The sequence below is a fragment of the Corvus cornix genome, chromosome 2 (assembly GCF_000738735.6).
Source record: "Corvus cornix cornix isolate S_Up_H32 chromosome 2, ASM73873v5, whole genome shotgun sequence".
In the NCBI taxonomy this organism is placed as follows: domain Eukaryota; kingdom Metazoa; phylum Chordata; class Aves; order Passeriformes; family Corvidae; genus Corvus; species Corvus cornix.
This window is the reverse complement of record NC_046333.1, coordinates 5809836-5824199: the sequence shown is the minus strand read 5'-3', so window position 1 is coordinate 5824199 and position 14364 is coordinate 5809836. Positions and strand designations below refer to the sequence as shown.

The following is a 14364-nucleotide window of genomic DNA, read 5'->3' as shown; positions in this document are numbered from 1 at the left end:
CTATTCAGTTTCAGGATTTTTTCCTTTTCTTCTTAAAGGTCCAATCTTGTAAGGTTCAAATCACTTGTGAATGGCTGAGCACCCTGAGTGATTGATTTAAAAAAATGAAATTACCTTCTAGTGGAATGAAGAATGATTTTCATTTTTATTGTGCAGATGTTAAAAGGAAGGTACATCTGGGACCTAAACAACTTGAACACTTGGGGCATTGTTTCTTTTAGAAGACACCTTAAAGAACAGCAATTCAGCTCTTGACCTGGAGAAGCTTTATCTTTTGAAATGCTTTTCTAAGAGCCTTAGGCAAATCGTAGCTTAGCATACTTGGTTTTGTTGTTCTATCAAAAAAGGATGTGTTGGACTGAAGCCTTTTCAAAAGGAGTGTAGTGGGCTGAATTTACTCCTTCTGTAGCTTGTGTGGTGTCAGCAGTTACGCTGCTCATGGCCTTATCTCACTGAAAAGGCAATCCAGAGGGCTGTAATGCAGAAACAGATGCACTTAACTGCTTATAAACGTATGCAAATATTGATCTTTACTTTGTTGATCAGTTAAACCAGTTAGTCTGCATCGTTGGGTCATTGTAATGAAAGTGTTTGTATTCTCCTTTTCCCCCCAAGTGTTCAAGCACTTAAACTTTTGTATATGTAGTAAATATTAGCAAGTCCTGATTGTGCTCCTGGTCATTCTGTGCTTAAAGTCAGTGATGTTTGCAGTGAAATATGGAATTCTATTCATCCACAAATTGACCTTTTTCCTCAGTTCTTGCTGTGCCATGGCCTTGGCTGTTGACCTTCACTGCTGATGGGGTGACAAGTCAAAGGGCTGCCTTTGAATTTTGTTTTTCTCCCCTGACTTCTCAGATTATTGCTGGTTTTAAGTGTTGCACTTTGTGGTGTAGGTCCTGAGCAGAGGTGCTAGAGTTAGAAACGCAGTGTGCATCACTCCTCATATAATCAGAGGAGCATTCAGCTCTGTTTTTTGTTTTCCACTGGCTAGAGGTTCCCATGCCAATAGCTGGATAGGATGAATCCAGCCCAACAGATTAATAGTTCTTCTAAAACAGTTGTTTCACATTTTTTAAATGAGTTTCTGAGGTTGAGGCAAATTACCTCATCTCTCTTTTCTCAGGGCATATGAAAGTCTTTGTGCCGCTGCATCTACCAGTCAATAAACTGAAGTGTTGTTTCTGTATAATGTAAACATTCAGTTATAAAGGTTAGAGGCTTTTCTGCTTTATGCAGGAAAGATTGGAGGCTGCCCTAATATCTTGCAAAATTGCATTGGAAGATACTGCTGAAATGTTTGTTTAGGCTTGTAGGGTGTGGAGCAAGAAGGATTTAAAAAAAATCTGCAGAAAACAACAGCTAACTTTTCTGTAGAAAATTCCAATTTATTTAAAGATTCTGTTCCTCACTGATTAATTTAGTTTGGTGAAGGTGTTCTTGGCCTTTTAAATCATGGACTTTTCCAGGAAAATGCATAGATTTGTGTATTTCCTTGTAGAAAGCCCTGTTAGGCCTGAGAGCATGGAACACGTGGCTGTTCACACCCTCTACTTGTGAAAAGCGCAGATGGTGACTCTGGGTGAGTTTACCTTGTCAGGACACAGTTTACCCTGGGAAGGAAGGGATTGCAGGATTCAAGAGCGATCTCCCATAGAGAACTGAGAGAAGCTGGAATAATTCTTGCCATTTTTCCTTTTCTGGGTGTGTAGTAGTGATTTTGATGGCAGAAAAGTTATTTGCATCCTTTGCCTGTGGGAGAGTTGTTGCACTTTTTGCTCTATCAAATTCCTGCTGTTGCATCATAGGACAAGTATGTTAAATCTGTTTAATTTGCCTGAAATAGGATTGATTGATTTGGAGAAAATTAATTCTATTTTTATGTTATTAAATATAATCAAATATCCTGCTGTTTGGCTTGGGTTATTCTGGTGTCTCAGCTCGAGTGTGCAACACTTTTCTGTTTACAACACTGTGTGGAGCACTAGGTCCAGACCACGCTGGTGGTGCTTAGGTTTGGACTGATAAATATAAAGTTTGTTTACAAATGCTATTAAACCCATTTTTAAGCCTGTATGAAAAACTCTGCTGGGAGTTGATGGGGTGGGCTCATTTGTGCTCAAGTAACCAGCAGCAGAGCATATGTGGAGTTTGTTGCAGGATCTTTCTCAGAGCAGAAGCTCTGCTGGAGCCTTGTGATGTGCTGTCTGAGATGGGGGTTGAATCCTTTTCTTCCTCTGCATCCCAGCACTGCAAGCAAAGTCTTGTTCCACAGACACTGCATGTGGCATCAACTTCACCATCTTTATGATTTAAAAAGCTTGAAGATGTACTGAATGGAAGGAAATACCAGGTTTTCCACTGTGCTCAACTGAGGATGTGGCTGTGTTTCTGAGATAAATAAGTGGTGGGCTAAGCAGTCTTTGAAATGAAAATGGTATTAATCTAGAATAAGACTACTATGTCTCTGAACAGCACGAACCAGAAATAAATACAGATTTTCAAGTCAAATGAAATGTGCAATTAAAGGCATCTTAGAATCATAAGCCAGGGGTGTGGAGTACTCGGTATGTTATATAGATTTGGCCACTAACCAACTTCAATTGACTTCTAAACCAGAAAAAAAACCAAAAACAAACAACTGAGGAAAGAGCAATGAGAAACCAAACCAAAACTGCACAGGCCTTCTCAGATCAAGTTATAGTTCTGGTGGGGAAATAGGTGACCAAATCAGTTATTTAGGTTTTTTGCATCCTGTAAATCAGTTCACAGAACCTGGCCTTTAAAGGTTTGCACACTTGCAGGTTTTGCAGATTTCAGTTGGGCTGCTCAGCATTCCTGAAAATCGAAGCTCTGGTATTCAAAACTGGATACCGAATTATCCTCAAAATTAGAGACTTTATTTGAAAAATTGAAAAGGGAAATATTGATATGGGGGAAGATTAGTCAGCATGGATTTAGATGCTTGTAGGATACTCTACTCAAAGGTAAGAGTAGTGTAAAACCATCCCACCCAGGGGGGAATTTCTTCACTTTTAGATCTCTGCTGAGCACAACACATCTTCAAGGGACATTGCTCCATCACCTTTGCTTAATTGTTGTGAAGTCCTTGTCTAAGGTGGAAGATTTGGGGGGTAGTTGATGGGGAGGCATTGATATTCTTGTTTTTACTCATAATTTGTGAATGACTGAATTGCCTAGTGCACTGTATATCAGAGAGGCATTTTCTGCTACTTTTGCAGGTGAAAACTCTCCAGAGGCTGAATTATCAGTATCCTTTATTCTTAGAAGAGCTGAAACTGTTCTTTTTAAATGTAAAACATACACCTGTAAATTTTCTGTTGTTGGAATTTTCTGGTCTTTGCTTAATCCTATGCACTTCCTGTTTTGATCTGTCCTGTAGGTTCTGGCATGAACTTGCTGCAGATTTGGGAAAAGGCATGGTCAAAGTCCTGCCTTGATGCTTGTGCTCCTGGATTAGAGGAGAGACTAGGATGCCCTGTACCATCCCACTCAGTCCTGGTATGTATCTGCCCCGAAGAGTTGTAAGCAACAACTGGGGCTTTGTTGGGAGTTCTGCTAATGGCACTTGGAATGTATTTGTGTGTGCAAGACTGCTGATTTAATATTTCCAGCTGTGTTGTGAAGGTGTTTTTCAGAGCAAATGCAGACATTTTTGGAAGCTGTTAGCTGGCACCCATCACAGCTTTGATCTCCTTGGATTCTTGCATGCCCTGGGCTCTATGAGAGACTCTTTGGTAGATGCTCCAATGATAAGAATCTTTGGGGTCCTCTCCCGTGCCCCAAAGCCCTTGGTCACTGCAGAGTTGTGCACGGGCATTTATTGCTGCAGAAACAGAACCCAACATTTATATTTCCTGCCAGAGATCTTGTTTTAAGCTGTTTGTAGAGTTAATGAGGTAATCTTTGTGAATAATTTGGGATATTTAAAGCTCCTCAGTTCACATAGCATAATGGTGAAATCAAATCAAGCCTCAGATCTCCTGACTAAATGAGTTTAGTCTTACTACCCAGCACAAAACCAGCTATTCTTTAGCTGGTGAGCGTGAGACACTGGAGATACCCATTAACTGAGCCCTCTGAATTCATTGCTGATCTGTAATGGAGAGGAACATATTAAAAAATCCTTATAGATGTCCTTGTATTTTTTATGGATAGTTTTCTTCTGTTTTTTCTCTATGGCTATCAAATGTGGCTTATAAAAATATGGTTCTTGACCTCTAAAATAATAGGGGTCATATTCGAGCATTTGATTCTGTGATGTATATTAATGTTGTGTTTCCTCTTATGTTTGCATTGAATTTCTAATTTCTATCTATTAATATTCATGTATATGTGCAAAACAGATAGATGTGTTTACGTTACTTGATGTGAATGACTGAAGAAAGACCCAAAGCTAAAATGCTGCTATTTGCTAGCCTATTTCAAAATCTAATCTGAGGGTATTTCTGTGAGCTTCTCAACAGCAACAATGAAAAGAGTGCGTTAAAAATTTTTAAAATATTCATTTATACTTTAAATGCTCAGAAATTATTCTTGTAGCTGCTCTAGGGTTTTTCAGTTCTATGTTACAATACATTATGTCATATATTGCAAGATTACATTCCATTTTTTTTTGAGCTTTTTTTCCTTTTTCTTTCTTTCCTTAGGGGCCTATTTCTCCGTATTATAGTCAGCGTTATGGGTTTAGCCCAGACTGTAAAATAGTAGCATTTACAGGAGACAATCCAGGTGAGATGATTAACTGTGCAAGATTCAGTGGATATGATTATGTATGTACTGAAATTCTAAATCAATCTTACTGGTTCTCAGATGCTGCCTATAAAATGAAAGAATATTGTTTTTATCAGCATTAATTCCTCTTTCCAGCACCCTTCCATCACTGATTCTTCTGAGATAGAAATGTCTTGGATAAGCTGTGTATGACGAATTAATTCTCTTTTGCCAAGCAATCAGAGGTAAATTCATTTGCCTCTTGATAACTTTCTGTTTTTGTTTGCCTGCCCATAAGAAACTATCCCTGCTATGAACTGCTAACATTTTAGCTTAGAAAATATGAATTTAAAAAATGCTCTTCTATCTTTTCAAGCAAAAAGGTGGAGATGGACCTTGTTGGCTTTCTTTAAAAATTAGAGCTATCCTTTAGTCAGACTGATAGATCTCATATTTTCTAAGGGAAGGTGTTAATTTGGGGTCAGTTTTTTTGAATCCTGGAGACTGTTTTAGTGTAAAGCAAATTTTTCTGTTTTTCAAGATTGTGAAAATAAATACTTACCTGTATTACAGTAGCTTGTGCAGGTCTGAATCATGATAGACACTTCATCATGATATATTTTACATTCATATTCTGGGAGTTGGGTAAACTCTGCATTACCCAAAAGTCCAATTTTTTCTTCTAGAAAATCACATTCTACTTCGTCCAATAAATATGCGATTAATCTGATGGGAGTGGGAATGTTCCTCCTTTAAAGTGTGTTGTTAATCAAGGGTCCACTGTATTTAAAACCTGAATACATAAACCATTAGATAATCATGCTGTTCTGTAGTCTTTTGTCTTGAGCTTTTTGATTTTATTAAAAATCACTCCCTCACCCAAAAGCTTTGCTCCTCTTTTATGGTGGATAGCCCAAGGCCATCAGGAGCATATTTGCCATTTATATTGTACTTTGAGATGATGTTTGTCATGTCCTATGGTGTCTCAGATAACAGGCTGTAATTGAGTCAAAGAACTACCATTGTACCTGGTATTCTTTTTGCTTTCAGCATCCTTGGCAGGGATGAGACTTCAAGAAGGAGACATTGCAGTAAGTCAGAACTCACTCCTGAACACTGTCCGTGTCCTTGGATACTTGAAATGCATGAAATGTAAATAGCTGCAGTTGTCAATTAAACATACCTGCTAGTGTTGATTTGCTGTTTATTGGATTTATGCTTGTTCTATTTCTATCAATCTGTAAGCTGCCTGAAAGATTTTAAGTAAACTCTCGTGATTATTTTTAACTAATGCTCCAGACATTAAAACCTAAGTCTCCATCTAGTATGTATTTCACTGGCATGACAGCCTAAGTCAGAGCAAGCTTCAACACGAATCCAATTGACTTAATGTGTAATTTAAAAACAATTAGTGGTAATAACAAATGGTTTTAATTTAATTTCTGTATTGCTTTCCATGCACATTGTGATAAGGCTTCAATTATTTTTTTCCCCCTCCAGATTAGCCTTGGCACAAGTGACACATTGTTTCTGTGGATCCAAGAGCCAACTCCTGCCTTAGAAGGTCATATCCTCTGCAATCCTGTTGATTCTCAAACATATATGGCACTTTTATGGTAATATCATTTATTTTTCGTACATCTGGGATCAATAACATATATTTCTTTCTCTGCGTTAGTGCTTTTTATTTCTTTTGTGAAATGATAATGAATAGAACATTCAGCATTCTCTACGGTATATGGCAATCTACTGCTGAAACATTTCCATCAATGTTATAGCATTCCTATTGTTTAATTTGAGGAACTGAAGCTGCAGAGTTGTGGAGGATAAATTCTCATGGCAATAAAAAGCTGAAATTATTTTGGCATACAGATAGAGCCAGTTCACTGTGTACCTCAGGTAATACATTTAATGTACAGGAATAACAAATCTGCTGAGACAGAATGTGAAATGTATGAAGCCTGACCAGGCTGTGGAACTTCAGTGCTCCTGTAGTGGTCCAGTGAGGTCATAATGGAGTGGGTGAAGATTCCCTTTCCAGAGAGAAGCATAATCAATGCTGTTCAGGGATGTTTTAGGGCTGTGCTTGAGGAAAATATTGAGATCTCAAGAAACCCAGCTGAGAATATGATCCTCATGGTAGCTTTTGGCTGCTGTGATTTGGGAGTAGTTTGACCCCTTGCCAGCCGAGTAGGTGGAAAGGTGGTCTGGACCTGTGTTTGCCCTCACTGAACCACTGTATTCTGGATTAAAACTTCCAATCCAGGTCATAGTGTTTTGGCAAATATTTGCAAGTAATAAATAGATAAATTTTGTGTCTAAATCCCCTAGATTGTAGATGCTTGAAACTCAAAACTTCAGCAAAGCTCAAGTCTGCCCTGGAGCTGTACTGTTGAGTCCCACCTGTACAGTAGTAGATGACAGTGGGAACAGTGTTCATGAAGTTGAGTTCAGAAACATGATGTCAGTTGCAAGTTACTGAGTTTTATTGTGTGATTTCCCAGCAGGTTTTGTTGTTTGTTTGTTTTGTTTTGTTTTGTTTTGTTGTGTGTGGTTGGTTGGTTGTTCGTTTGCTTGCTTTGTTTTTAATTTACATTTTTCTTCTACCCAGTGTTTTCTTTACTTTTGCTGTGTAAAAGAGCTATATAAACAACCTGTTCATAACAGGAAAGCAGATACTGAGGCATTTTTCAGAATAAATGTTACACTGCTGTTCTTTCACTGCAGCTTAACATGTGGTTTGGTGGTGGCCTTGACAGTGCTGAGTTAATCCTTCCTGTTCCTCCTCTGTAGTAATTTCTGACCTGACACTGCCCCTTTGGCACCTATGCCTCTTTATTTCTAGAATATTAGAGTTAATAGAGGACCCTCAGTAGAAAAAGAATGCCTGGTCTACCAGGCAGAGTATTTGTATAGAAAACTCAAATAACTTCAGCTGGTGCTGCTGAGCATGTTCAGTGATTTCCTTGCCCTCATTTTTGATATTTCTGTGCCTCTCCTGCTGAATTGCTGTGGTAACTCTGTGCTGGAGAGTGTTCAAGCTGCTTTCCCCTGGATACGAGTCCAACACTGCAGTATTTTGCAGGAGTGTGATATTCACAAAGAAGGTGACAGTGTAAAGTGTGCAAAGACCATAAAATGTGAAGAGATGAATATTTTACTGCATGGTTTGTTTACTGGCTGTGGTGCTTTCCTTTGCCAGATCCTGGCACAGAGAGAATCATAAGTCTTGTTGGACCCAAGCTGGTTCCTCACAGGTACCATGCTCCTGAAATGATAAATGCAGTGTGGAGACATTCCTGCTGCTCCTTGCAGAGTTATCTCAGAGAGAGTGGTGTCAGGGCAGTTCTCTGAGGAGATGTCTCAGCTGTTCAGAGCTAGCCTGGCTTTAGCATGGCCTGCCAGCCTGGATCTAACCTCACTCACTGGAGAAATGTGTATCACCATCTCTGCACTGTGTTCCTCAGCACCTCCTGTAAAAGTTGTTTTCTCTTATCTCACTCTTCCTTCTCTATCTCTTTCCATAATGAAGTGATTGTATCTTTTAACTTTCCCAGCTTTATTCAGCTGATAAACTAAACAATAATATCAAGTAAAGGAACAAAATGCTTTAAAAATTTAGAGCTAAACATTTTGGAAAATGCATATGGTGTGTTTGTGTGTTTCAGTTTTAAGAATGGTTCTCTGATGAGAGAGAGGATCAGAGATGACTGTGCTTCAGGCTCCTGGGATGAATTCTCCAAAGCCTTATCATCAACTGTTGCTGGAAACAATGGAAACTTGGGTATGAACCTTAGCAGGGCTGGGACTTTGAGGATTTGCTTAGACACATCCTGCTGTAGGTGTTGTACCTGCTTTTTACTTGGGTCGTGATAAAGGTCAAGAATTAAGTTGACTAGAGCAGTGAAATTGTCTAATGTGTTCTTGGAAATGCTCTGTTGACAGCCTAAGTGTCATTACAGTGTTTTCCTTCAATATTCACTGACCAAGGAAATTATATTTATGGATCTCCTTTGGTCACTGGAAGGGTGTTAGTAACATATTAGCTGTAGAATGTTTGAAACTAGTAATTTCTGAAGGAGGCTTTCATTAAAGTTTATTTCTTTTTCTGAAGACTCAAACCAAGTGAATTAAGTAGCCCCATATTATTTCTTTCTCAGTCATTACTCTAGAATCTTGTTCATGAATGAGTACAAAGCAATGATGTCAAGGAAAGCCCAGATTTCCTGCATTTTCCCCAATGTGTGTCACAGAATCATTTCATCCCTGTTTTTTCCCCCATGTTATGGTTAGTGAATGAAATGTAACAAAATTATGATGATGGAAATAATTTAAAAATACAATTAAACCCATGGATTTGAAGTTTTACATTATTTTCTTTCCCACAGTTTAACAAGTCTAATATATAGCTCTGAAATAAGCTGTTGAAAAGTGAGCACATGTCTAATCAAGATTAAAATGGACCCATTGCAGAGCAGGGTTTGAAATCATCACCATCATCTCAGGTGTGAATTAATATGAGTAAAATTTATGTAAAAATTATAGGCAGCAAAGTTTTTAAATGTAGATATTTAAGCTACAGAAGACTTCACTCCTTAGCAAAGTGAATTTAAGATAGAGCCTCTTGACACTATGAGATTAGATTTTTCATTTTTAGAAGCTCTGTTATGTTGTCTGTCAAATCCAGTCTCTGTGGGGTATTAAAATGACCGGGAATCTCTTTTCATTAGAAGACAAATGAATTCAGGTGTTTTAGAAAATGGGAAGAAATTATTCTAAAACCCCAAAGTCGGCCAGTTTAGACAATATTAAAGAAATTGGAAGTTGATGAAAATATTGTTACTGAACCAGGACAGTGCCTTAAAGATTTAAGATTTGTGTTATAGTATATTCACTTGAATATCTCACTCCTCTATAAAATGGGTGTTTCATGGAAGTCATCCTTAATAACCTATATACTAGAATAACCTCTGAGTATACCTGTAAAAATGCAGTAATCTCCATAATTTCAGTGCCTGGGGGAAGCAAAGCAAAGGCATAGCTGGTTAAATACCCCTTTTATTCCTTGTTCCCTGCACTCGCTGTTGTGTGAGAAAGTGCCTCTGCAGAGGTTTGGAGGTCAGAGTTGGAATGTTGGGATGTGCTTCCCCTAACAGGGCCTGCAGATCTGTGACACACAGAGTTGCTTACTGGCAAGTTTGCAGAATGTTTAACCAAAAAGGTTATGTGTGCTAAAGCACAGTATTATTTTGGGTTTTATTTTGCCAATAATCACAGGTCTCATAGGACAGTGCAGTTTTGTTCCAAGGTCTGAACCTTAGAAACTCTCCTTAGTTTCTTAGCTATTCTGTTCAGTTTTTCTGTCCTCATTTTTTTTGGTCTCCTTCCTTGAATATCTTTTCTGACCAACCCATCAACACGAAAGAAATATTTTTCACAGTTTTTGTCTAGCTGTCTACAAAGCATTACAGCATTTCCTCAGATGTCATCAAAACTATTCAGAGCCCGGCTCTGCTTCGTGGCTTAAAATATCTGATGTTCTCTAATAAGCTCATGAAATCTAATCCAGGGTATGAAATGTTCCAATATTCCTGTACTTTTCTTACCAACTTGCCATTTTTTCTGTGTGTGTGTTTTTTTCTTCTTTCACCCTTGCATATGACCTACTCATACTATTTCTAGTATGATGTTGTTTGGCATGTTTAAGATCTACATTTTGTAAACTGAAAGAATCATAGAATTATAGAATATCCTGAGGTGGAAGGGACCCACTGGGATCATTGAAGTCCAGCTCCTGGCTCTGCACAGGAAAGCCCCAGGAATCCCACCATGTGGCTCAGAGCATTGTTAAGAAGTTGATGTGTGTACTGAAATTAGTAAAGAAACAGGCTGTGTGGTGACTCAAATGTCCAAATACATGATTAAACATCTATTATCATTTTAGCTGTGTGCAGAAATAAGGTTCCAACTCTGGGCCTGGGAGCAAGCGTGACACTCTTTAATGTTCCTTGAGGCAGGTTTCTACTTTGATGTGATGGAAATTACTCCTGAAGCAGTTGGGATTCACAGATTCAACAGAGACAACGAAAAGGTAATAATAATCTAGTTAATGTCTCATACTTTGAAGGAGTGCTGTCAAGGCTTCAAATCTTAGCCATTCTGGTTTGTGTTTTTTTTTTTTTTTTTTTTTTTTTTTTTTTTTTTTTTTTTTTCTCCTGTTCTGTCTGAAATATTTACTTTCCAGTTTCATTTATTGATGCAAATCCCTGGGATGATTTTCATGAGGAAGTGTTTGGTCTGTAGCTTGAGAGCATCTATGGAGAAATGTTTGAACTAGAACTTATATGGTAGTTTTTTATGATATACTTTCTTTACTGGAAAATGTGGATTTACTGAAACCAACACTGTCTTTGAGACAGGATTAACTTTAAGCTTACTGAGAACTTTGTACACGTACATGACTTAGTCCTTGTTTTTTAAGTTTCAGACACATAGATTAGGGTATGTTGAAACTTCGGGCTGTAATATTTTGTTTATGTGTGTGCAAACTAAAGACCTCATTTTGTTCTGGATGTCTTGGAGTAACCTACAAGCCACACAGTGAGTGGTATATAAGTAACCACAGGCTCAAGTCCAAGAGCAATGAAGTAGAAATTAAGTTATGGGAAGTTCTTTGAATCTTTTTCCTTTTTTTTTTTTTTTTTTGAGGAATGGATGTTGTTCAAATGCCTGGCTTTCTGGGTGGTACTGAAACTCAAGGGATGTCTTTGATCAATCATGACTCCCAGTCGATTAGACCTCACATAGGTGAACAGAGATTGATGCTATCTGGTGTTTGCAGTGCAGCTCTACTCTCTTAAGTGTTGGTCGTTAAATGAATGCTTAATCACCTCAGGCTGTTACACAAATGGAGGCACTTACTGCAGTGCATGGAGAAACTCAACTTCATGTTGATTCCCTGTATTTGTTTGCAGTTCAATATTCTCCTGCTTCTGTTGCCTGCCTCGTTGATGAAAGGACAGAAAAATGTTATAGATAGAAAATAAATAAATTAATGGAAAGATTACCCGGTTTCACTTTGTGCAGACAGAAATAGATTTAAACTTCCGTGACATTGCTTAATTCATCTGAATTTTATCTAATTGGTTTAATTTTATATTTTTGAGGTATTGATTCTTAAGCAGTTTGTGGTGATGGGAAATGCATAGGGAAAAGTTTACAACTTGCCCTAAACTTCTTCCCCTTGTGCATCAACTTCAAGTTCGATGTATTTGCCAACAGCACTGAGGTTATGGGTTGTGTTCTCTGTCATGAGTCTTTAGGTCCATCTTGTGTGTATGAGTAAAGAACTGGGCCTAGATGAGAGCAGACTTCAGGGTGAAGACAAGGATAATCAACTATAAACCTGTCTTGTGTTTTTAACCACTCTGCAGTGTGGCATTGTACACTGGGTAAGGTGTTAATTCATTCCCTCTTTCGTACAGGTCTCCAACTTTCCAAAGGAAGTAGAAATACGAGCACTGATTGAAGGGCAGTTCATGGCCAAGAGGATTCATGCTGAAAAGCTGGGATACAAAGTCTGTAAGTATGATGAGAAGCTGCAGGACCAATGGTACTAGAGACCAAAGGCAGTCTGCAGTGATTCTTGTTGTGCCTGATGGATACAGAGACTGGTATGAATTCTGAATTTGGTCTCTTGGAAAAATTATTGATGGCATGTTGGGGGCAAGTTTTTGCAGATGTTAACATTAGAAGGACCAATGATTTAACTTTAAGAAGACTTATTTTTCAAGTGTTCTTGCTGTTTCATTGTTTCTGAGCTGCACTGTCCATTTTTAAATAAGAGTTTGGGCTTTGGTAGCTTGTTAAGTGAAAAGAAGACCAGCCTTCTGCCTTGAGCACAAGACTGTAACTCAGAAAATCTGAAATCTATGTTCAGTTCCTGGATCTGCCATAAGCTCGTCACGTACCTCTTTACCTCTGTTTTCTGTTAATAAGGCAGAAGCCTTTTCCTGTCTTGTGATTTAGAAAGTGAGGGATCCTGCTTCCTAGAATTTATGATATGTTTTTAGCACATTGGAACAACAAAGTCAGCCAGTATTTTACCTAGAGAAGTGGGATCAGATCATTACTGGGTATACAATTCTACAAAAATAATACAGGCAAGTCTGTAGGATTTTTATTGGCATTTTCTGTCAGTGTATCAGCCAGTGGCATCTTAAAAACACTGAATTAACTCTTCTGGAGGGTTTTTAATAAATATTTTATTTTTTAAAATCATATTATTTTTATTTACATCCTGACCTCCTTCTTCACAAGTCATTGCTTGACTCCTGCCGCCAGGCTTTTATATATAATCATGAAGGACAGAATATTTTTATTGTTTATTTTTAAGAGAGAACTCCAGGAGCTGAAAGTTGAGAAAATGCAGAGATACTGGAACAAATCACAAGGCTTGACAACACCACCTCATAAATTTACGCTGTAAAGGTTTTTGTGTTATATATTTTCTTATATAGTTGAAACTGTATTTATTTGTGGAGGTTATTCATGGAGACAGACAGAGTTTCAAATAGACTGTTTAAAATACCTGTTTATCCTTCATTCTTAGATTCTGCTGCACCAAAATCTTGGCTTAGCCTAGAAAGCTCATGGCTGAAGACACTTTTGCACTCTGTAAATGTCAGGGGTTAGACAAGCAGCAGAATGTGAGAAGGACTATTTGAAGTACCAGACAACCCTGACACAGGAACAAATGGGGACAAATTATCTGTAAATACATTTAGGCTGAGTAGGGCAGCCAAAAATCTAAATAGTTTTAGGGTGTGGCTTAATAAGCTTTAAGAATTCTTCTTTAGTATTTTTTTAAATGCTGTACCTGCCTGTAATGAAAAGGAGACAGGTGTGATTGGATTGTATTCCTGTAGATTCCTTGGAATATCACATACTTTTGTTTTGTTGCATCCCTAGGGCCTTTTAGCTATTTGGTAACTTAACAGATGAGTTGCTTTAAAAAAGAACTGCAGTACATAGTGTAGGCTGTGTGCATCTCCCACTTCTCCTTAGTGGTATTATTTAAATGTCATACTCTGTTGTTTGTGTAGTGATGGCAGGCTCACATCTGCATTTGTTGTGTGACAGCTCTGAAAACAGGGTGTGTTCTGAATGTGTTTCAGGGTACGGATGAGCATTGTGGGAGTTACTCCAGCATTGCCAGACTTTCTCTTGTTTAATAGCTGCTATTTTTCAGGCTGCCTTTTTTTTTTTCCTTCCTTTTAATGTGATTTAAAAGCTTATTTATTTTTTGGATGAAATATGCAGTCAGGACCCTTGTGTTTATTCAATTCCTTTTAGGCCTTGCCTACATGGGGGATTTACTTTGATATTTCCAGGAATCAAGCTGATTTACATTCAGAAATATAATCACAGCAGGGTAAATCTTGGCTTTTTTTTTTTTTTTTTTTTTTTTTTTTTTTTTGCTGTTGTTTGCAGCAATGGGAGAATACAGTAAGAAGTGCTCCAAGATCTGGAAGGTTCTGTGATGACACCTATTAAATCAATGTGTAAAAGAAATGTATGTGACATGGTCAGTCACAACAAATGCCTTGCTGTGGTGCCCTGAGGTTTGTG

General features: G+C 38.0%; 1 protein-coding gene across 2 annotated transcripts in view; it reads left to right on the top strand.

Moving 5' to 3' along the window:
* Positions 1-14364, top strand: part of XYLB (xylulokinase) — an 82540-nt gene that overhangs the window by 14648 nt on the left and 53528 nt on the right. For both annotated transcript variants that reach the window (XM_039549742.1, XM_039549743.1), the window contains exons 9-15: positions 3404-3522; positions 4671-4752; positions 5785-5825; positions 6235-6350; positions 8403-8518; positions 10752-10825; positions 12219-12315. In XM_039549742.1, coding sequence (XP_039405676.1) covers positions 3404-3522; positions 4671-4752; positions 5785-5825; positions 6235-6350; positions 8403-8518; positions 10752-10825; positions 12219-12315 — 645 coding nt within the window. The remainder of the gene's footprint in view (positions 1-3403; positions 3523-4670; positions 4753-5784; positions 5826-6234; positions 6351-8402; positions 8519-10751; positions 10826-12218; positions 12316-14364) is intronic.